This window comes from Danio rerio, chromosome 18, assembly GCF_052040795.2.
Source record: "Danio rerio strain M-AB ecotype USA chromosome 18, GRCz13ab, whole genome shotgun sequence".
NCBI lineage: Eukaryota > Metazoa > Chordata > Actinopteri > Cypriniformes > Danionidae > Danio > Danio rerio.
The window spans coordinates 51,651,884-51,677,671 of record NC_141038.1 but is presented as its reverse complement, the minus strand read 5'-3'; the positions used below and the strand labels follow the sequence as shown (position 1 = coordinate 51,677,671).

At 33.8% G+C, this 25,788-nt stretch overlaps 1 protein-coding gene across 8 annotated transcripts in view; it reads left to right on the top strand.

The window, feature by feature from the left end:
• Positions 1-25,542, top strand: part of ets1 (ETS proto-oncogene 1, transcription factor) — a 91,519-nt gene extending 65,977 nt beyond the window's left edge. For 2 of the 8 annotated variants that reach the window (NM_001442499.1, NM_001017558.3), the window contains 7 exon segments: positions 13-132; positions 3,062-3,262; positions 4,752-4,829; positions 6,369-6,614; positions 11,327-11,587; positions 21,471-21,589; positions 23,366-25,542. In NM_001442499.1, the coding sequence (NP_001429428.1) occupies positions 13-132; positions 3,062-3,262; positions 4,752-4,829; positions 6,369-6,614; positions 11,327-11,587; positions 21,471-21,589; positions 23,366-23,581 (1,241 nt within the window). In that variant the 3' untranslated portion in view covers positions 23,582-25,542. 8 annotated transcript variants of the gene reach the window in all.
• The last annotated feature ends 246 nt before the right edge of the window (positions 25,543-25,788 follow it).

Below are 25,788 nucleotides of genomic sequence, written 5' to 3'. Positions count from 1 at the left end.
TTCCTCCACCAGATCTGGAGTGTGCTGATGTTCCTCTTCTGACTCCGGGAAGTAAGGAAATGATGTCACAAGCTCTTCTGGCCACATTCAGCGGCTTCACCAGAGAACAGCAGAGACTCTCCATCCCCAAAGGTCCAACCATAAAACACTTACAGTACATCTCAAAAACTCTACACCCATCTTCCCCTCTCTCTCTCTCCTTCCCAATTCATTTCAATGCGCTTCACTGGCATTTAAGCTGAATGCGAGTATCTTGAAGAGTGTCTAATAAAATATTATGTGCTAAGATAAAATAAGTCAGTTATTAGAAATGAGCTATTAAAACTATTATGTTTAGAAATGTGCTGAAAGAAATCTTTCCGTTAAACAGAAATTGGGGAAAAATTATAACGGGACACTTCAACTATATATGTGTATCTCTCTCTCTCTCTTAAAGGGCCAGTCCACCTATAAACAATAACACTGTTATTATTTACTCGCCCTCATGTTCTTCCCAGCCCTTATGATTTTCTTTCTTCCACGAGACACAAAAGCAGATTATACGGGTTTGGAAAGCATCAGGGTGAGCAAACAACCACAGATGTTTGATTTAAAGTCAAACACTCACTAACAGTGTTCAGACCTCCTCATTTTTGTATCTGCATAACAGAGAAAGGGATGAAACATGTGAAAGCGCTGTCTTTTCCTGGACTGTTTTCTGGACTGTTTCTGAAATGCCACAAGCTGAGGATCTAAAAAGAGATCCTGTAAATGATGGGCACATGGCACTGTGAAGAGCACAGCTTATGAATTATGATTACCCAAAAAAAAAACAAGCAGACCACAGGATGGATGTGTCTAGAGAAGCTGAAGTCTGAGTCTGTCTGGAAATAACCCAGATGCAATGCATTTGTGGATTTACAGACTGAGTCTACGTTATAGTGAATTTCCATGTTAAACTGATTCTAAAACGAAAACCGAGACTAAAACTTAGGGCTTGCATTTCACTGTAGACAAAGTAGACACAGACTGAGGGCATAAATAAATAAATAAATAAATAAATAAATTAATTAATTAATTAATTAATTAATTAATTAATTAATTAATTAATAAAAAAATTAAAAAATAAATAAACGAATAACTAAATAAATAAATAAATTAAATAAATAAATAAATAAATAAATAAATAAATAAATAAATAAACTAATAAATAAATAAATAAACGAATAAATAAATCAATAAATGAATAAATAAATAAATAAATAAATCAATAAATAAATAAACGAATAAATAAAAAAATAAAAATATATAATAAAATATATATTAATATATTAAAATATATATTATATTAATAAACAATTTCAAAATATTTACAGCAACTATAAACTGATGTGAGCGATAGTGAAACAGCAACACCAGTCAGTCTGCTCTGCCACAGAGTCTAATATAGTGTCTGTGTATGGCTGACACATGCAGTATTTCAGTGCTGTGTCCGGTGGCTCATGGGAAACCATCAGCTGATGGCAATCAATGCCCTGATAAGAGGAAGTGAAACGGCTGTAATTTTAAACCTGCACACCAGCTCTCAGTGTGTGTGCGTGTGCGTGTGCGTGTGCGTGTGCGTGTGCGTGTGTGTGTGTGTGTGTGTGTGTATTTCAAGCTCTGTTTACACTAGTGCATGCTCCTTTTAACACAGCGTCCTCAAATGCAAACACTCCTCGTCCACACTGCACTGATGTCTCCACTGTGCTTGAAAAAAGATGCTCAGAGTTGTACACAGCATACTGATTTTAAATAAAACAATCTTTTTTTTGTAGTATTCTCGGTATAAACAACATATGTTTAGTATTAAATTACACTTAGAGGAACAAAAGTCACATTTAAATTGGCAGCAAATGCTTACGTCTCTAGATGTTGTGGGGCTGTCTTAGCTGACACGTCTTTATAATAATCGCATGGAGGTCAGGGACAGTACCTTTGGACTGGGCAACTGGGCGTGGTGGTTCCCATTTTTAAGAAGGGGGACCGGAGGGTGTGCTCCAACTATAGGGGGATCACACTCCTCAGCCTCCCAGGGAAAGTCTATGCCAGGGTACTGGAGAGGAGGATCAGGTCCATGTTTGGATCTAGGATTCAGGAGGAACAATGCAGTTTTCGTCCAGGCCGTGGTACACTGGATCAGCTCTATACCCTCACTAGGGTGCTCCAAGGTTCATGGGAGTGTGCTCAACCAGTCCACATGTGTTTTGTGGACTTGGAGAAGGCATTCGATTGTGTCCCTTGTGGCATTTTATGGAGGGTGTTCTGGGAGCATGGGGTCAGAGGCGCTCTGTTAAGGGCTGTATGAACAAAGTAGGAGTTTGGTTCGCATTGCCGGCAATAAGTCAGACTTGTTTCCAGTTCATGTTGGACTCGAGCAGGGCCTTTGTCACCAATTCTGTTCATCATTTATATGGGCTTGTGGCAGGAAGGGCATCTGCTGGAAAACACACGTGCCAGAGTATAAGTTGAAAATCAAACTACATTTTCTTAGAAATGTCTTTTGTTCATTCATTCAATCGTTCATTTTTATTAATAATTAAAATAATTGTAATAAAAATACTACATTTTTAACAAGCTTTATCTTTATTTTGTTAAATATTAATTAAAATATAAATGAATTATTATTAATTTAATATATGAATGTTATTATCATAATAAATTAAATATATATGTAATATATATTATATATAAATATATATATATAATATATATATATATATATATATATATATATATATATATTATATATATATATATATATATATATATATATATATATATATATATATATAAATATATATATATATATATAAATATATATATATATATACATATATACATATATACATATATACATATATACATATATATATATATATATATATATATATATATATATATATATATATATATATATATATATATATATACATACATGCATACATGCATACATACAGTATATTACAAAGGGGGTTTATTTTTATGGCTTTACATTTACTTAAGTGATACTTACTTAACATTGTGTGTGTTGTCTCTGCAGACCCGCGTGAGTGGACAGAAGGCCATGTGAGGGAATGGTTGACCTGGACGGTGAATGAGTTCAGTCTGAAGAACGTGGACTTCCACAAGTTCAGTATGGACGGAGCGAGTCTCTGTGCGCTCGGCAAGGAGAGATTTCTGGACCTGGCACCAGACTTTGTGGGCGACATCCTCTGGGGGCATTTAGAGATGCTGCAGAAAGGTACATGTAATGCATGTTGTACAATCCACTTATACTGTAATCTGCAGTCAGCCACCAAAATAACATCTTGACATGCCAGCTAGATACATGGAATTTTAAATTTAATTTAATTTAATTTAATTTTAATTAATGTTAAAATCTAATTAAATGATATAAAATAATAATTTAAAGTTAAAATAAAATGTAATGAAATAAAATAAAAATTAAATTAAATTAAATAAAAAATAAGTGATGCCAGTAAAATTTTAAATGTTTAATAATCTCTATTAAATAAATTAAATTTATACTAGTTGAATTTTTAAATGATGATAAAATAAAATCTGAATTAAAATAAATGAAACAAATTAAATAAAAATTAAATTATTTAAAATTGCATTAGTTTAATTCAATTTAATTTGCCTTATTTTCAGTAAGTGGTTAATTTTTTTTTATATGACAGTAATCCAAGTGAAAAAAGTAAAATAAGTTTATTACATTAATTTATATTAATTAAAGTAAAATTATTAAAATTTAATTAAATTCAATTAAAATAAAAACTAATTTTATAACATTTTAAATTCAATTTAATTATATAAAATTTGCCATATTTTCAGTAAGTGGTTAATTTATTTTACATGATAGTAATCCAAGTGATAATAATTATTATCACTTAAATTCTTTTAATTACTTTAAATTATTTTATTAGATAAATTACATTTATGCTGATTAAATTTAATTAAAATACAATTTAATAAAATGTACATTTATTTGAAAATAAAAATGTATTTAATTAAAACAAATTAAATTAAAATAATTGTAAATGAAATTAATTTTTAGAGTAATTTAATTGTTTAATTTGCCATTTTTAGTTTATATTTTTTTTACGTGACAGTAATCAAAGTCATAATAAATGTTAAATATTGTTTATTGGATGAAATAATATAAATTTTATTAGATTAACATTAATTATTAATACTAATTAAATGTTTAAAATACATATAATAACCATATATATATATATATATATATATATATATATATATATATATATATATATATATATATATATATATATATATAATAAACCATTAATTTAGATTTCTGTCAAGGACTATTAAAAACATAGCTTAAAAACATATTATTTTAAATAAATATATTACAAACGTTAAATGTATATATTGTAATAATAATTAAAATGTAGTTGTTTTATTATTCAGCCAACTTAAGTTAAAACGTAGCACATTAATAGTAGTGAAATTAGCTGGAACTCTAAACACAGCTCATACTAGCAGATATGATAGACATAATGTCATTAACCTGCTGATTTTCACAAACACTTAAATAAACGTTACAGTAAATATTCTTGTAGATCTTCTAGTCGCGCATGCTGTGGTTTGTCATGTCGAATGCTGGAGAGGTGTGAAAACCTGACATGCACATCAGAGGACTGTGTGTGTGTTGTAATCAATCAGCATGATCTTTAAGAGTGTCTTGTATCTGTTTGACACAGAAGACCCGAAGCACTTCCCCGTCAGCAGCCTGAGCTCCAGCTTCCAGGAGTCCCGCTATCCCTCCGAATATTTCTTCAGTGAGTGTACCAGCCAGTTTCTCTCCGTTTGCAACATCAAAACTCATCTTCAGGAGTACAACACGAGCTGTTCATCATTTCTGACACTTTACACCACACACATACACACACTTGTACAGCTATCTTTATGGGGACTTCCTATAGATGTAATGATTTTTTTACTGGACAGGCTGTATATTCTGTCATCCTCCCTCATTTACATTTTCTAAATACTTAATTCTGGGTGAATTGAGCTATTTTGAAATTTTTTTTAAAAAAAATCTGGTATTGCTATACTAGTGGGGACGTTTGGTGATGGGTGACAGGACACATCAAAACACAGCACAACACGCACAAGATGAGAAACACAGCTTCAGACTTAATCCATGCAGAAACAGGTGTGACTGATATTTAATTAAGTTAAATAATTAATTAAATCCTGATAATAATAATAATATTATTACTAATAATTATTATTATTATTAGTATTAGTATTTTGGTGTGTATAATAACATTAAATTTCTGACATTTTGTCAAAATAAATGGAGCAAATCTAAAAAAATTGTGCTCTGACTCAATTCAAATGTACAATATGGTAAATGCATTTATTTTTGCTAATATTAGTACAATAATATTTGCTTATTTTTAGTGTTAGTAAATTATTTGTGTTGTGAAAATTCTATTTACATGACTGTTTAATTGCAAAGGATATCTACATAATTATGTAAATAAATAAAGGAGAAAAAAGTGTAATGTGCTGACCAATATGGTAACCGATATATCTTGCATGCTTAAATGTAAGTCATTTAATCTCGGAAAATGTATCACGTCAGCTCTTGTATATACGATTCGGAAACTCTTGTTATTAGCGACACCGGTGGCCATGTAGTGAACTGCAGTCAGTAACATATTGCTCATGTTTGCATTTGATCGCACATAACACAAGATTCAGAACGTGATGCATTGCAAAGTTCATATTAGTTCTCATTCATTAATCAGGGTTTGCCACAGAGGAATGAACCGCCAACTTATCTGGCATATGTTTTAGGCAGCGAATGCCCTTGCAGCTGCAAATTAGCACTTGGAAACATCCATACACTCTCGCATTCACACACACACTCATACACTATGGCCAATTTAGCTTATTCAATTCACCTATAGTGCATGTGTTTGGACTGTGGGGGAAACCCATAGGAAACCCACGCCAACACTGGCAGAACATGCAAACTCCACACAGAAATGCCAACTGACCCAGCTGGGACTCGAAATCGCAACCTTTCTTGCTGTGAGGCCTCATATTTGTTCTTTGATTGGAAAATTTATTTGAGTAATCTTGCACTTGTAGTATAGATCTTTATATAAACGTACTATGATCATGTATGTGATGCACTGTTTCCTCTCAAAAGCAAAATAAACACAAGAATAAAGATGTTCAGAAAGCATCCGATCATATATATCTGAACTATATGAGTAACAACGCTAACCCTGAGTAAACTGATCTCTCATTTTATGTAATTACTCTTCTGTATTTAATGTCTATTTAATCGTCTTTCTCTCTAGACTATGGCATTGAGCATCCTCAGTGTGTCCCTCCGTCTGAATACTCTGAGCCGAGCTTCATCACAGAGTCCTATCAGACGCTTCACCCCATCAGTTCAGAAGACCTGCTGTCGCTCAAATACGAGAGCGAGTATCCCAACGTCATCCTGCGGGACGCGCCGCTCAACCCACTGCAGGGAGACTATTTCTCAGTCAAACAGGAAGTCGTGTCGCCTGACAACATGTGTGTGGGTCGCATTAGCAGAGGTGAGTTTGGGCCTAAGGTGTTGTGTATTGATGCAAATGAAACGGCAAAAAAAATCATGACCAAATATAAACTGCACTGACCAAAATGGTAACTGCATACTTGAATTGAAGTCATTTATTTTTCTGAAAATCTTGTTGCAGATCTCTAATCACACATGGCATGCATCATGCCAGACTGTGTGTATACGATTCAGGAAGTCTTGTTATTAGTGACACTGGTGGCCAGTAAGTGTACTGCAGTCAGTAGCTTATTGCTCATGGTTGCATTTGTGATCACATAACATATCTGAACATTTGGCAGGCACAATTGGTTGAGCATTTGGTTGTGCCGTCAATTTAGGAACATTCAATGGTGCTGATTATTAGGGATGCACCACTTTTCAGCCACCAACAATCGAAAATGATGTATTCTGCTAATAATTTCCAGTTCAAAAAGAAAAGCGGCTGACAATATAAGCAAACAAAACCCAACATAAACAATTATGCAGTGCTGCACCATCCAGCTGTAGTCACTGTGTGTTTTGAAGCAGCTTTCACACTGGATGCAGAAATTGCTGCGCTATGAAACCCATTCATTTCAATGGCCTGCACTACTCAATTGCATTTGAGGGTGCTTTCACACTAGCACTTTTGGTCCGCACCTAGGTTCATTTGACATCAGAGTACGGTACGTTTAGCTAGTGTGAACTTCTCTTCTCAACTCGGGTGTGCACCCATGAACAGTACTCGAGTCTGCCTGAAAGAGGTGGTCTGGGGTACGGTTCATGTGAACTCTGGTACGGTTTACTTCTGATGTGAATGCAATCGTACCAAATAATGGAAGTGAACCGCCAACTGTACTATCTGTACAACAAACTATTGTTTTCATAATATTCATTCATGTGTGTGTCATGATTCGAACCTTGGTGACAAGCGGGACTGAGCCAGGGCAAACAGTGCTGTCTGCTTTTCTCCTCCAGAAACAGCTTCTGCAGACACTGTGTGATGTTCTGAATGTTTAGAATATTTTTGCGGCAGATGGACGCGAGTCGCTTTCTGTATGTCCAAGACCAAACGCTTCAGTAAAAGCAGAATAAAGGCGATGTGCGGACGTCTTTCCATTTCGCCGCTTTGCTTTCGTGACCGTCACCTAGCAACAGGCGTAAACAAAACAGCAGTTTTATGATGTAATGGGGTTCAGTAGGAAAAAAGAGAGTGTGAGGACAATCTAACCGAGAAGGCGGCAAAGGGGGGGACAATCGAACTTTGGTATGGTCCAGGCAATTGAACCAGGTGTGAAGGCACCCTTAGTTGCACCAACAACTAGCTTGTGCACGTGGTGGTAAAAGTTCAAAATAGCTCAATAATCTGCTCTGTGGATTTACTTATGTTGGCATGAACCACACTTTCTTACTAAAAAAAACAATGTCTGCTAAAATAATGTGCCAACATGATGTTTTTATGTTGTATACCTATTCATGCTGCTTGCAATGGCGCTACTGTATTGTGATCCCTCTCTGTAAATAATGGTTATTTAATGTGCTTGTTTGTTTATATTTTAAGTTATTGAGCTAAATTTAAAAAGTCTTACACACTTGTTATATTTAATAAAATAATAAATAATTATTACTAAGTAGCTTAATTTTTTTTGCCAAGTGCATCCTTAATTTTAGTTTTGACCCCAGAATTTAAATTTTGGGGGCATCCCTACTGATAATATAATGATTATACAACAGTTTAACACTTTCGATGGACAAAAACATTTAATTCTTAAGGTTATTCAGATTTTGGGAATTGCCCGCATTGCCATGCCAGCACAACAGCGCTATTGCTAGCAGCGTTAACAAGTATACTACATAGAAACGTCATGTTAGTACATTATTTAAGCAGACTTAGTTTTTTAGGTTGAGAATTTGTGTTTAATGCCTAAATAAGCATATCCGCAGAGCAGATTATTGAGCTATTTTGAACTTTTACCGCCATGTTGCAACTAAAATGCAACAAAATGTAATTGAGTATTGCAAGCCATTGAAATGAATGGGTTTCATAGCGCAGCCATTTCTGCATCCAGTGTGAAAGCTCTCCTGTTGGTGCATTGTTTGGGCAAACTTGTGGATATTGAGAATAATATCAGAATATTGAGCCCTTAAATTTAATATTTTAAAAAAAGGGCCTAATATAAACTCTGACATCAGTGATGTAGGATGTATATATCGTTGTAAAATGGACTCTGAATGTGATCTTATTCTCTGGAAGTTCATATAAAGCATCAGTAGTGTTCAGTAAATGTGAAAGTTCAGCTTTTTTTCAGCTACCATTGTTTCTGAAGATGTCACAACAGAGATGTTGCTGATGTTCATTTCTGTGTAAACACGATGGCTGAGATATAAATTGCATCATCAGAAATGATTGTGGTCGTGTCCGTGCATTGATATGTCAATTATTGCAACAGATCTTACATTCGAAAAAACACGAGAGCTAATTCCTGCAGTCTTAGATGCATGTTTACAATCTCCAATCGGGGCTTAAATGGATCTCCATCACCCTCAGCAGTGTGTGGTCTTCAAAAAAACACAGGCTCCCATCTCACATTACCACACTTCTGCATGCTCTGCTCTGCACTGCCAGGGAATGAAGCAGACCGTTGGGCTTATTTGTGGTTCTATCAAACACCATCTCTCGATGCTCTCAACTGCGGTTGGGGAAAAAAGTCGAGAAAAACAAAGATGTTTGCTTCAAAGTGAGAGATGTTTGAAGCCACAGAGCGCTGGTAGCCGCCTTTTTTGTGTCGAGGCGTCCGTGTGAGGTTACGTTACTGGGGTACGAGGTGTTTTTCTGAAGGTTCTCGTAAGAAGTGAGAGGTGCGAAGAGCGTTCCGGTTTCTCATGAACTTACGTGCGTCTGCTTTCGCTGGCTTCATGAGCAAACAGCCTGCATTGGTCTTACCGTCATGCAGCTGAACAAATGATGGAGATCTGGATTGGATGTTGAGATTTGTCAAATAAGGCGCTTGTATATTATTGAACAACGCAGAGATTTGGGTTTTCTCCCCTTAGGTCTGCAAAGGCTTTATGCGCAGTAAATCCCAGCTTTGGCAACAGCGCTGTGTTTTTTTTCCTGCGTGGGAAAGTATTTGCGGTGCCACCAAACTCACATGTGGCTTCACTTTTTCAATTGGAGATTTCAGGATCGGGCCCAGTTCTGTATTATCTTTCATTCTGTAATTGGCATTCAACGGAGAGCGGCCTTTTATCTGCAGTTTGGCCAAAAATAGAGAAGCAATTTGTTTTGATTTTCTTCCAATTAAGAGCAAACCCAAATATTTCCACATGGAAATTGTGTAAGGGGAAGATGTTGTGGTGTGGAGCGGTTCGGGATTCTTCCACGTGGTTGGGTCTAGACTGCTTATGAACTTTTGCAAAACTTTTCACCCTCTACAAACTAAGTTCATGAGCAGGAACGCTGTATTAAATAACCGTATTGTCAGATTTCATCCTTAATTCAGCAGGTTTCATGACAGAATTCAGAATTAAGTCAGAATTATTAGCCCCCCCTGTTCATTTTTTTCCCCAATTTCTGTTTAAGGGATGGATTTTTATTTTCAACACATTTCTCAATAAAACAGTTTTAATAACTCCTCTATAATAACTGATTTATTTTATCTTTGCCATGATGACGGTAAATAATATTTGACTCTATATATTTTCAGGACACTTCTATACAGCTTAAAGTGACATTTAAAGGCTTAAATAGGTTAATTAAGTTAACTGGGCAGGTTAGGGTAATTAGGCAAGTTATTGTAAAATGATAGTTTATTCTGTAGACCATCGGAAAAAAACATAGCTTAAAGGGGCTAATAATTCTGTCCTAAAATAGTGTTTAAAAAATTAAAAACTGCTTTTATTCTTGCCGAAATAAAACAAATAAGACTTTCTCCAGAAGAAAAAAACATTATCAGACATACTGTGAAAATTTCCTTGCTCTGTGAAACATCATTTGGGAAATATTTAATAAAGAAAAAAATTCAAAGGGGGCTAATAATTATGACTTCAACTGTATGTATGTATATTTCTATATATATATATATATATATATATATATATATATATATATATATGTGTGTGTGTGTGTGTGTGTGTGTGTGTGTGTGTATGTATATGTGTGTGTGTGTGTGTGTGTGTGTGTGTGTGTGTATATATATATATATATATATATATATATATATATATATATATATATATATATATATATATATAAAGTGTGTGTGTGTGTATATATAAAGTGTGTAATTAATTCTCTTGATTTTTCACAGAAAACTGCTGTTTAGTTATGAGTAAATGAGATTGTTATAAACTATATTTGATTCATATTAACATTTTGGACTTTATATTTTGGATTATTCAGCACATATTAATTTGAGTCTCTTGAACATCAGCATACTGCAATTTTGGCACGAATGTTCATTCATTCGTTCATTTTCTTATCAGCTTATTCCCTTTATTAATCTGGGGTCGCCACAGTGGAATGAACCGCCAACTTATCCAGCACGTTTTTACACAGCGGATGCCTTTCCAGCCGCAACCCATTGCTGGGAAATGCAATTTTTGCATGAACATATTTCAAAAAATGTATTTTCTGTTCACTTCCACACAACATGCATGAGATTTAAAACTATTGAATGTAAAATGACTTCATGTAGTTGTTTAATAATAACCTTGTGCTTTTGGTTCCAGGTAAGCTGGGTGGTCAGGACTCGTTTGAGAGCATCGACAGTTTCGAGAGCTGCGACAGACTCACGCAGTCGTGGAGCAGTCAGTCGTCCTTCAACAGCCTTCAGAGAGTCCCGTCCTATGACAGCTTCGACTCGGAGGATTACCCCAGTGCTCTGCATGCACACAAACCCAAGGGCACGTTTAAAGACTACGTGCGGGAACGCTCGGACCTGAGCAAAGACAAACCGGTCATCCCCGCGGCGGCTCTCGCTGGATACACAGGTCAGCTTAACACTTGACCCGGTCTACGCTGAATATCCTGACATTTTTTTGCTGTTTCTACACAGAATTCTGAACAAAATCCATTGTTTTGTGCAGAATTATTTTGAGAGCTACAAAATAATTTTGAGAATTATTTAAAATAAGCTCATGTTATACCAACACAAATCAGTTAGGTAAACCTAATTGTTTTTACAAATTTAAGTGAATTGAACATGAAATAATTACGTTGACCCATAAAAACACTTAAGAATTGCATTGTTTCAGCTCATTTTAAATATTTTGAACAAGCAGCAAAGTCATTTATTGAGTGAAGCAATCAAAACATGAAATAAAGAAACACATAATACAGGAACTTTTTAACTTTTATTTAGGTTTACGATGCAAATCCAGTTAGATTAACTTGTTTGGTAAACAAAGCATTTCCCTCATATAATATATCTAAAAATATTTTCTTACAATGCACAAAGAAAAAAATAAATAAATAATGCAAATAAAATAAATGTAACAGTTTTAATTTCAGTTTCATTTATAAATTCATAAAAAAATGATTGGTCCCTAAATATAAATTACAATTTAGATTGATGAAAGTAAATAGTTTTTGGGTATAAAAAAAAAAAAAAAAAAAAAAAAATATATATATATATATATATATATATATATATATATATATATATATATATATATATATATATATATATATATATAGTAAAAAAAAAAGATAGAAAGTGGAAAACTGGATCTAAATGTGTCACATATATATTTAGGTAAATAAACAGACTCAATAATGGCCTAAAAATTAGAAATCTGCAGATATTTTAGCCCATCATTGAGTATTTATTTACTCATGTTTTTAATAATAATTTCAGTAATATTACTGAGTAATGTGCTAATATTTATTTATCCACAAGACAGTTTCTGTCTTTTAGTATATATATATATATATATATATATATATATATATATATATATATATATATATATATATATATATATATATATATTACATAAAATCTCAAATAAAAACTTTTAAATTTTATAAATAATAAAAAATTATAAATAAAAAATTTATTTAAAAAAATAAGAAATGAAAATAAATTAACCTTAAATAAAAGCAAAATATTAGTTTTTATTTCATGTTTTTCAAAATCACTCCACATGAATCTGCAGATTTTGTGCAAAATTCTGTGCAGATATATGTGCTAGTGTATATCTCTATATGTATTATACAGCGAAGGAAATAAGTATGAAACATGTGCACCATTTTTCTTCAAAATCATATTTCTAAAGGTGTCGTTGACTTGAAATTTTCACCAGACGTTGATAACAACCAAAGAAATCCACATATGCAAAGAAAACAGTTTATGAGTGAAGTTCTGTGTAATAAAATGAAATGATGCAGGGAAATGTATTGAACACATGAAAAAAGGATGATATAGACAGGTAGTGAAAGCCCAGACAGCAGCTGAAATCTTAGTAGTTCTTCAGCAATCATCTGCCCTTCCTTAGTGTAAATGAATATCAGCTGCTTCAGTCCAACATCTACATTAGCAGGAGGATGAAGATGAAACCAGGGTGGACATTTCAGCAAGACCATGACCCAATGAGAGAGAGATGCATATATACTTTCACACACCATATATACAGTGCAACTCCATATATTGCATCTTATCATAAATAATATGTATCCTCTCACATATATCAAAAATGCATATAATATTTATGACGAAAGCATATACCATATCCTGTTCTCACATTACTCCATACCATATCACATCATGCAAGCAACTGATCTGATGAAATGCAATATTTATGATGTAAAAGGGAATGCTTTCTGCAACCAGGAAGCATCTGGAATCGCATGCATCGATGTTTCCTGCTAAATGAGTCTGTTGTGCCGTTTTTTTTTCTGGGACACGTTTGCTGCTGGATGGCTGAAAGCGTGTTGTGCACCAGTTTTCGATGCTCTGGTGCAGTTTTGCTAACCACATAGCCACATTTGTTACATGACAGTAAGAATGCCATGGCAGGCTGTTCTCATATTCTCATGTACCAAAAACAACTGTCTGCCACTGCTCTCTCCGTCTTTTCTCCGCTGTTTTCATCTTTATCTGCGGCACACATCTTAACCCCGTTCTCCAGCAGCTCAGTGAGCACTTCAGATATAGCTGAGAGTTCTTATCACCTCATCTTCCTGGGGGTTTTTTCACCTTGTGCCATACCTGCTCATGTCATACGTCTGAAAGTACAGCACAACCGTACAGCTTGCCCACCGTAAAAAGAGAGAGCACAGGCCACACTCATTGCATTTCTATTTTAGGAAACTAAAGAGTCTTTGAAATCATATAAAAAGACGTATAGAGAAGTTTTTGTCTCGATTTGAGTTGGCTGTCAGGTGGAAGCTTTTTGTTCTAGATATAATGGAGATGGTGAGCATGCGTTTGCATTGGTTTAATTGTGGTGTTTGAAATGCACAAAAAGATTGTTATTGCAAAAAATATATAAAATTGATTTATTAAAAAAAAAAAGAAAAACAAAATATATATATATATATATATATATATATATATATATATAAATAAATAAATAAATAAATAAATAATAAGGATTAGTCCATATTACTTAAAAAATAAATAAAAATAAATATAAATACATAAAAAACATAAAATAAAATAAATAAATATAAGTAATTAAAAAATGAAAAAATAGTGGATATATATATATATATATATATATATATATATATATATGTATATATATGTATATGTATATATACGTATATGTATATATATGTATATGTATATATATGTATATATATATATATATATATATAAGGATGAGTCCATATTACTTGTAAATAAACAAACTAAATGTAAATAAATAAATAATATATATATATATATAAGTATAAAGTATCAGTATAAATAAATAAATAAATTAATTAATAAATAAGGAGGAGTCCATAATACTTATAAATATAAATAAAAAAATATTAAAATATATAAATAAGCATGAGTTCATATTACTTATGAATAATTAAAATAAATAAATAAATGTAAAATAAATATAAATAAATAATAAATATATAAATAAATAAGGATGAGCCCATATTACTTAAATAAATAAATAAATAAATAAATAAACATAAATAAGGTCCATATAATCAATTAATTAATAAAAAAAGATAAATAAATAAATGTATAGTCTGCTATTCTAGTAGCATTTTTTTATTTTGTGTGTGTGTGTGCGTGCGCGTGCGTGTTTAATTATATATATGTGTGTGTGTGTGTATATGTGTATATACACACACATATACACATACATATATACACCAAATAATAAATGCTACTAGAACAGTGATTGTATTGCAAAATATCATGTGGGGAAAATGCAATTGTGGCTTTTTCTTCTTGCAATTTCGAGAGTTGTTCTGTTAATTGGGACTCTATTTCTCTCATATCTGCAGCTTTATTTCTCTCAGTTGGCGGTTATATTGGCCTTCTCACAAGTCTGACTTAATTGAGTTGAATTTTGACATGATTCCAGACTAATAACATGCATTTGCATCTTACCATAAGTCCTGAAAAAAACTGTTTATGTTTGCAATTATTAAAACTAAATCATGATGGACCTAACGCCCTGTTTTTAAGTGTGCTATCGACACTGAGTTCAGAGATGAGGTTGATAAAACCAGCAAGTGAAAAAAACACATGCATTTGCTCGCAGAGTTCTGAGGTTTTTGTATTTGTCATCATTAATCACATACGCAAGTGCAAATCCATCAGATCTGTGAGGAGAGCTGCACAACCACAGCACCACAACACGCTTTCATAAGCGACGGCTGATGTTTAACTTTATAGAGCAACTTCCTCATACGCACACATACATATTCACTCGCAATAAAGGGACAGTTCACTTAAAAAAGCGAAACCTCATTTATTTGTATACCACAAAAAGGATGTGAAGCATTTGTTACAAAATAAATGTGCTGGAGAGGTGTTCATTTTATCATGTAATCATAAATGTCACTGGCCACTTTATTAGGTACACCTTACTAGTACCGGGCCCTATTTTGCAGAGATTTTGCTCCATATTGACATGATAGCATCATGCAGTTGCTGCAGATTTGTCGGCTGCACATCCATGATGTGATTCGCCTCTTCCACCACATCCCAAAGGTGCTCTATTGGATTGAGATCTAGTGACTGTGGAGGCCATTTGAGTACTACTCATTGTCATGTTCAAGAAACCAGTCTCAGATGATTCACGCTTTATTAGATGGTGTGTTATACTTAATATTGTTGATGCCAAATTCTGACCCTTCCATTCGAATGTTGCAGCAGAAATCGAGACTTACCAGACCAGGCAACATTTTTTCCAATCCTCTATTGTCTGATTTTGGTGAGGTTTTGCGAATTGTAGCCTCAGTTTCCTGTTATTAGCTTTAGCATTCTACTAAACATCTTATTTTGAGTTCACTGGAAGAAATAAAAAGTTATGTAGCATGTTTAAAGCAATGCATAAGAGTTTAAAATATGAATTAAAAATATAGTAAATTATATATTGTGAGAAATCGCAATATTCAAGAACAGTAACGCATATTTTTCCAGTATTGTGCAGCCCTAAATGTAAAAAGGTCACCATTTGTGTTGCTTTCTGTTGTGATTTTGGACTCTGGTTTCCATTTACTTGAACTGTATTGAAAAGTGCAGCTTGAACATTTTACTAAACATCTTACTTTGAGTTCACTGGAGGGAAAAAAGTGATGTAGCAGGTTTGAAGCAATGTTTGAGAGGATAAAATATCAATCAAACATATAGGGAAATGTTATATCGTAAGAGATATAGTTTTCGCATTATTCAAGTGGAGTGTCACATATTTTTACCAGTATCGTGCAGCCCTAAATGTTAAAATGTCACTATTTGTGGTGCTTTTTGCTGTGATTTTTGGACTCTGGTTCCCATTTTCTTGAATTGCATTGAATAGTGCTGCTTGAACATTCTACTAAGCGTCTTATTTCGAGTTCACAGAGTAAAAAGAAGTGATGTTGCAGATTTGAAGCAATGTTTGAGAGTGTAAATTATGAATTAAAAATAGCATTTTTCTATGGAAATGTTATATCGTTAGAAATATCATTATCACAATACCCCACAACAGTATCACATATTTTTCCAGTATCGTGCAGCCCTAAATGTTTAAATGTCACTATTTGTGTTGCTTTCTGTTGTGATTTTGTAATCAGGTTTCCATTTACTTGAATTGCATTAAAAAGTGCAGCTTGAACATTCGACTAAACATCTTATTTTGAGTTCACTGGAAGGAAAAAAGTTGTGTAGCAGATTTGAGGCAATGTGTGAGAGCATAAAATATGAATTAGACATATAAGGAAATGTTATATCGTTACAAATATCGTTATCACAAAACCCGACAAGAGTATCTCATATTTTTCCAGTATTGTGCAGCCCTAAATGTTTAAATGTCACTATTTGTGGTGTTTCTGTTGTGATTTTTGGTTTCCATTTACTGTAATTGCATTGAAAAGGGCAGCTTGAACATTCTACTAAACATCTATTTTTTTCTCCTTGACTTCAAAATAAGATATTTAGCAGATTTGAAGCAATGTCTGAGAATGTAAATTATGAATTAACCCAAATATGTGAATTTTAGCATAAGGTATGGTGAAAGCTAGACATAAATCCAAGTGGTTTTCATAGACGCTGGCCTGTGTGTTATGATGGAGAGGATTTAATGTGCTTTCAGAGTTTTTAGCTGACAGTCGCGGTGTATTCGTCTGTCAGTCTGAGGGTTTGGTTTAGGCATGTCGAGGACAGACCGATTGCTTTCCAAAAAAATGTGTAATGAGGGCGTTACAGTTGCCTGACTTATGGAATGTGTTTTAATGCATTAACTGTACCTACATAAACAGATTACTGCATTGATTGGAGTGTTCAGTTGGAGACACAGAGATGCAGACAGACAGAGAGGGTCAGAATGAACTGTTGAATTGTTGATGAGATAATCTGTTTCAGAATTGCATTAGTGTTTTATTGCATTATCGGCGTGGATATTTTTAGCTGGGTTTAACACACAGTGGGGAATTCACTACCGATGAATTGGGCCTGGCATTTATGTTGTGTGTGCGTCACTTTACCAGCTAATTCACCAGACAAACTGTGCAGATCAGATGCAGCTGAATGAATGTGGCACACTATTTGTGCTTAACGTAACACTGATGTGTTTTCTGCATAATGCATCATTCAAAGTTAGATTGATAATGGTAATACTTTGGTATATGTTAACTTTTAAATGAATGAGACAATACTTTGTTTAAAATCAATAAACAAATAAATAAATGAATGAATGAATTAATGAATAATAAATAATAAATAAGTGAATAAATACATTTATATAAAGTGATAAAAGGTATATAAAATAAAGTAAAAATAAAGTTTAGATGTTATAAATGTATAATTAAAATTGTGTCATAATATACAGTATATGTAGTGCTCCGCATAAATGAATACACCCTATTTTGAAAATGTATTTGTCTTTAATAATAATAATAAAAATGAAAATATAAAAAATATATGAATTATTATTATTATTATTATTATTATTATTATTATTATCTCAGTGAATATAGGTAATATATGTTGGTGCATTTGAACAAAACTGATTTATTAAACGGTATTTTATTCATTAAAATAAGAGTTTGTTCACCGAACATATTTAGGAATAGAAAGTTAATACATTTAAATTCATGCAAAATATTGCAACAAATACAAATAAATCACAAAAACTACAACATTTTGGCAATGTTATATATATATATATATACATATATATATATATACATACATATATATATATATATATATATATATATATATATATATATATATATATATATATATATATATATATATATATGTATGTATATATTTTTTCCCTCTTTTTAAATTTTTTATAATTTATTTTATTTAATTTTTTTCCCCAACATATAAATTTGGGTGTACTAATTTTTGGACTGTTATCGCAGTTTTTTTTTTTTTCCAAAACTTCATAACTAACTATTAATGTATATGCACAAATATAATATTGTTAAACATCCTGCTGAGTAATAATAATAATGATAATGATAATATATATTGTATACAAATTTGGGGTCAGTTTTTTTTATACGATTTATGCAACTTTTTTAGTTTAATAACTGGTAATTTTTTTTGTTTTTTGTTTCACTATTTATAAATTTACAGGCATACAGCAGCAATTGAAAGCTTTATTTTATAAAGATTTTTAGATCAGATTTTTGAGTTTCTATACACCTGCTTATATTGTAGGCTACAGAAATTAGCGTCACCTCAACAAGCGGACCCTTTTCACAAGCTTGTTATGACACGTTTAACAGTCATCAGCGTCTTAAATCATTGAGTTTTTAATATTTAGATTTTTAAAGGAACGTATGCACCTTTATATGTATTCATGTATGTATTCTATCATCTTTGCTTCAAATTACAAAAAATAAAACAGATTACTGCTTGTGCGAGGTGTTTCTAGTGCAGCGTATGCAATATTTATGATTTATGATTACGGTATAAAGCTATTTATTTTTAGCTTTCCTCTTTCACAGACAGCTCTTCTCATCATGCTGTATAAATGTTTTGAATTCGCTGTATTGCTGAAATCTTCGTCTACAAGATAATCAGTGCAATTCATAACCAATCACAGTAGCTTTATGTTTCAAGCTGAGTGATTGGCTGTTTGCTAAAGATGTCCCGCCTTCAGGTGCACATGCACTATTGAACTCAAGATCAACAGAGAAAGTTGATGATCAGCTTTATGGTACCAATAGAATGCCCTGACTGCATTAGATTTGGCCATTTAAAATGTCAGAATCCTGAGTTTGTTCAGCCATCATGGTACAGGCTCCATAGAAGCTGCCTCCTCTTGTCTTGGCTGTTGTTTTGCAGCAAGTGTGAAACATAGTGACTGCTCATTGTAATGCACACCAACCACAAGATGAAGAAAAGCCGAGATCTATAGACACGTGCACGTTCTGCTGCCTACACGCTCTATAGGTCAAGACCACCACAGAAACCTTCTCACCAGTCTCCAGTCCGCCTCAAAATCAAGCGCATTAAGCAGTAGCACTGTTGCGGTATTCGAAATGTCTCCTTAAATATGTCAGCGCGCAGAAAAAGTCTTTAAAGCTGACCTGACGTGGTCAGAGGAGTAGGCATTGGTGAAAAAAAAAACTCAAGCTTTGCAGATGGGCTTCTCTTACTCTCTCACACCCACACAGCCATTCACACACACACACACACACACACATGCAGACATATACATCATGGCTGGCGTGATCAAACACATTTATCGGGCAGATATTTAGCCTCGGGGTAAAGTCCGAGTGATGTCAGTGGTCTGGAATTCACATAAAGAGCATGCAGTGGGTCATGCAGTCTGGTGCAGGAGCCGCTCAATACTGCCTCTGTTTGCATCAAGAGTGACACACAGCCGATGGCATGCAAAACTCCGTTTGCACTGTGATATCAAGTCTAGCACTTCATTTATGCTCAATAATATAGAAGGGAATGAAGAACTGAAGAGGTCCAGAGTAGCAGTATTTAGGGCTGGGCAATATGGCAAATATCATATCACAATATAAGTAATCTCAATATATAGCACCATTTCTGTTTTAGATTTTTACATAAAATTGTTCATATATATACATATATATATATATATATATATATGTGTGTGTATGTGTGTATGTATGTATGCATACATACATACATACATACACATACATACATACATACATTCACATACATATATATATATATATATATATATATATATATATATATATATAAATATATATATATATATATATATGGTTTATGGTCAGTAATTTCACTTTAGAGACAATGAAAAGAACTTATTCATCACTACAAATGGAAAATTATTGAGGCAACAGACAGGAGTAGAAGAAAAATGCTAATTTTAGAAGAAAATATCAAACGGCATTTAGAGGTTTTTGCATCTAAACTCTTTATATATATATATATATATATATATATATATGCAGTTGAAGTCAGAATTCTTAGCCCCCCTTTGAATTTTTATTTTCTTTTTTTTTATATTTCCCAAATTTGTTTAACAGAGCAAGGAAATAATATCAGGTCTGATAATATTTTTTTCTTCTGGAAAAAGTCTTATTTGTTATATTTCAGCTTGAATAAAAGTAGTTTTTATTTTTTATTTTTTTAAACATTTTAAGGTAAATATTATTAGCCCCTTTAAGCTATTTTTTCCCGATAGTCTACAAAACAAACCATCATTATACAATAATTTGCCTAATTACCCTAACCTGCCTAGTTCACCTTATTAACCTAGTTAAGCCTTTAAATTTCACTTTAAGCTGTAAAGAAGTGTCTTAAAAATATCTTGTCAGATATTGTTTACATTTTTATTCATATTTGTTTTTATTTATTTATCTATTTTTAATTAATTTTAATTTAGTTTATATTTAATTTAAAATGTATTTCATTTATTTTTTTGCAGAAAAATGTAATAAATATTTATAAAATATAAAACACTTTTTAAAAATTTATAATTACAGGTCCAAAATAAAAGTACAAATTTAGCAAAATAAAATGCAAAATTTGAACATTGTACTTTCAGGTTTGCAACTGCATCTCCTGCATTGTGCTTTATCACCATAAACAATGCATTTTTGTGTCTCCACGTAAATAAATGATTGAGCATAATATGAAACTATAGACTTTTTTGTCATATGATATATGTATTTATAATCTTATTGCATAGCTATGCATACAAGGCTTGTACGCGATTATGTATTAAGTGATTGTGTTACTGTGTTCAGGCAGTGGACCCATCCAGCTCTGGCAGTTCCTGTTGGAGCTCCTGACGGATAAATCCTGCCAGTCCTTCATCAGCTGGACTGGAGACGGCTGGGAGTTCAAGCTTTCTGACCCGGATGAGGTGAGCTGTTGTACAGGCAGCAGATGGACAGGGGACATGGGGGAATGCTAGACGACAAAAACAAGGGGGAACATATAATATAAAATTAAACTGCATCGATGACGACATATTTTTTGGGACATAGAATATCCAGAGATATAATAGCTAACTTAAACTAAATATATTGAAATAAATCAAATCTATTTTGTTTCAGTTAGCTGTGCAAAACTTAGTATTTAAATTTCATATTTTAAACCACAACTGAAAAAAACAACTACTGTACTAGAGATTACTTTATATATATATATATATATATATATATATATATATATATATATATATATATATATATATATATATATATATATATATATATATATATATATATATATATTTGTGTGTGTGTGTGTGTGTGTGTGTGCGTGTGTCAGTTTCATTCTCACACACACACTGTATTAACAAATATGCAATTGTAATATAATTACAACATTTTTACCATTTTTTTATTTATTTAGCTGTTCGCTGGTTCTCCCTGCTAAAAAAAACCAAAAACAGCTTAAACCAGCCTAGGCTGGTTTTAGCTGGTTGACCAGCCTGGTTTTAGAGGGGTTTTGGCCACTTTCAGGCTGGTTTCCAGCCATTTCCAGCATGGTCTTAGCTGGACAGGCTGGAAAATGACCAGCTAAAACTAGCTTAACCAGCTTAACCAGCCTGGTTTAAGCTGGACATAGCTGGTTTTGGCTGGGCTCACAGCCTGACTAGGTTGGTCAAGCTGGAAATGGCTATAAACCAGTCTGGAAGTGGCCAAAACCCCTCTAAAACCAGTCTGGTTACCCAGCTAAAACCAGCCAACAAGCCTAGGCCAATTTAAGCTGTTTTTTCAGTAGGGCTTTTAGGAGCCTTTTTTTTTAAGCTTAGCTTAGCATTGATCATTAAATCCGATCAGATTATTATGATCTAAGTCCATAATAACCAAAGTGTTTAAATAATTTTCCTATTTAAAGCTGGACTCTTGCTTTATCAGCAAAGTTCCTTGATTGTTATTCAGAAATGAGAGTATAGTTTTGGGCCAAATCTTAAAATAAAAACAGCAACAGAAGAGTCTATGCTAAGCTAACCCTGCTGAAAAATCCAGCTTAAACCAGCCTAGGATGGTCGGCTAGTTTTAGCTGGTTGACCAGCCTGATTTTAGAGAGGTTTTGGCCACTTCCAGGCTGGTTTCCAGCCATTTCCAGCCTGGCCTTAGCTGGACAGGCTGGGAGATGACCAGCTAAAACCAGCTTGACCAGTCTAGCCAGGCTGGTCATGCTGGTTTTAGATGGTTTTAGCTGGTCACTTTCCAGCCTGACCAGGTGAGACCAGGCTGGAAATGGCTGGAAACCAGCCTGGAAGTGACCAAAACCTCTCTATAACCAGACTGGTCGACCAGCTAAAACCAGCCAACCATCCTAGGCTGATTTAGCAGGGAAGCTAAGCTAAGCTAAACTAAAAGTGCTCCTGAATGGATTCCAAAATAGTAAAACTCAGTTGTTTAACCCTGGGGGAGTTATAGAAATTAGCTTTCTTTAGCCTACTTTAAAATAAATGGTTAACATTTAGCTGAAAACAAACACAAACAACTTAGTGCCTTTGTCCATTGCTGTTCAGAAACCAAACACACAAGTGTCATTTATGTGCAGAAAGCCGAATATTGTTCCAATGAAAACTGACGAAAGTAAACAAGACAAATGCTAACGCTAACAATAAATGCTAACGTTATATCGAGTGCATATCTGACGGTGTTTCCTGCACCCGTAGGTGGCCCGCAGATGGGGAAAGAGGAAAAACAAGCCCAAGATGAACTATGAAAAGCTGAGCCGCGGCCTGCGCTACTACTACGACAAGAACATCATCCACAAAACGTCCGGCAAGCGCTACGTCTACCGCTTCGTGTGCGACTTGAAAAGCCTGCTGGGATACACTCCCGAGGAGCTGCACACCATGTTAGACGTCAAGCCCGACACGGACGAGTAAAGTCTGGACAGAAGAGAGAGTAAAAGGAGTCCCTAAAAGACCCTGCAAAAGACAAACGGGGCGTCCAGTCACATTCCAACACTGTTTTGAGCTCAAAAAAAAAAAAGAGGAAGAGTCAAAACATTTACCAAAGTTTAGAATCTCTGTGCGTCGATGTTGATTTAATGATCTGCGAGGAAGGGAAAACTCTAAGTTCAGGTAGAAGCAACTCAGTAGCACAAACACCGGGAAGGAACCGAGGACAATGACACAGTTTTTTTGTTTTTTTTTGTTGGACTGTTATCAAACATGTTGCCAAAATTAGAGACGAGAGGAGGATCGCAGAAATGTTCACCGTCGAGTTAACTTGCATTCCTGACGTGAGGAAAAGTTCTCAGCCGGACCAAATTTACTTTTATTATTGTTTCTTACAGATCTATATGTGTCAGTATTAATTTGTGCGTAGAATTTACGCCATTTTGTACATTTATATATATATATATATATATATATATGCAGAAATGAAGGTTTATTGAAGTCAAACTGTTCTTAGATGCTTCTTTTAAGGTCACGGTTGGTTATGGGTTGCTCTCGCCACAGTGTGTCCGTAAAACGCTGTTTTTGATCAGCAGATCAAAATAGACGCCAGAGATCTTGCCTTTTTCACTGAGAGCGAGCGAGAGCAAACGCACGTTTGTGGTGAGCATTTCTGACACCGCTGCTGTCTACGAAGACAAAAGACATCAAACATTGGTTTGTTTGTACGTGAATCGTTTTTCATAAAGTCTTGCCTTAATATAGCACATCACGTTACTGTGTTTTCTCTAGGTAAACCGAGACGTGTGTAGGTAGGTGACAACTGAAATGTCGGGCCTCTTTGCAATCAAACGAAAGGCTGAAGCCATAAAAAGACGAGAAGTGCACACGTCAGCGTGAATCTGGAGATTGACGAAACTGCCTGGTGTTTGATTTGGAGAGATTTGGCTTTGAGAAAGTACACCAGATCATGCTGATACGTGTTTTTTTGTTCTGTTGTTTGGCAGCTTTAAAGATAACGCCGTGTGTACTACTGGCACAAGAGTTGAAAATGGGAGTCTGCTTCAGTATTATGGACATTAAAGCCAGAGTTATATTACAGGAATAGCTTAGATATCTGAAGAAACGGCACTTATATGTGCTACTCTATCCAGTGTTTTGGGTTTGGTTCATACGCAGCAGCATTTGGACTGTTTCACTGTGTGGGAAGGGTCTGAGATACACAAGACCTCGTGGGAAAAGCCAAAGTAAAGAGCGCTCTTCTAAGAAAACAAATCGTATTGTTTACAGTGGCAAAACCCGTCCGCATCGGTGTGGCTTTGGAATTGTCTATTTTTACAGAGAACATTTGATAAAATGGCTATTAAAAATAAACCATATTCACTTGAATATGCAGAAGAACAGCAGAATGAGCGATTTTTCCAGAAAGCCAGCGTGAAACAGGATTATTTTTACTTTTAAAATGAGGTCACAATGCAGTCTCTGATTGTAAAAATCGTAACAAGTGATGCATTGCATGTTTTTTTTTTTTTTTACATGTTTTTATTTCCCCTCAATTTTGCCTTATTTTGTATGTTTTGGTTTTGTTCAAATGACTTTTTTTATGTATTTAGTTCACAAACATTTTTGATATTTTTCCAATAATTTATATTTTATAAACTTTTGAAATATATGCAGACAGCTGGTGCTTTCGTGGGAAATTGAATCAAATAAGGTAGCGCAGGACAAATTATGTAGCGGATTATCATTATTATTTTCTTTTATATGAATTCTGTCGTTTAAAAACAGACGACAAAAAGACCTGTCTGCTTCTACAGTTGTGTATAGATAAGGCTGATGCTGGCCCATCATTATGTTCTGCTGAAGAGTTTTATAAACCGTAGCTTCTATTTCTTATTGTACTTTAAATGGTTCTGTTATTAAAATATATGTGGAGAAAAGCCGGACTTGTTGTTTGGTTTTAATGCTGAATCAAACGGATGACACACCCATAGCAACACAAACAGGTGAAGCCACACACACGCACACCTTGCAGCTCTCTGCAAGCTGTTGTGGCAGATTTGTGGTTTGGTTTATTATGAGTCTTGGTTAAATGCGCAGCTCGTTTCTTTCATTGCTAATCATCACACCCACCGCAACTGCATCTTTCTTTTTTGTTGTGCATCCAGCAAAAGCCGTCGCATCACGGAAAC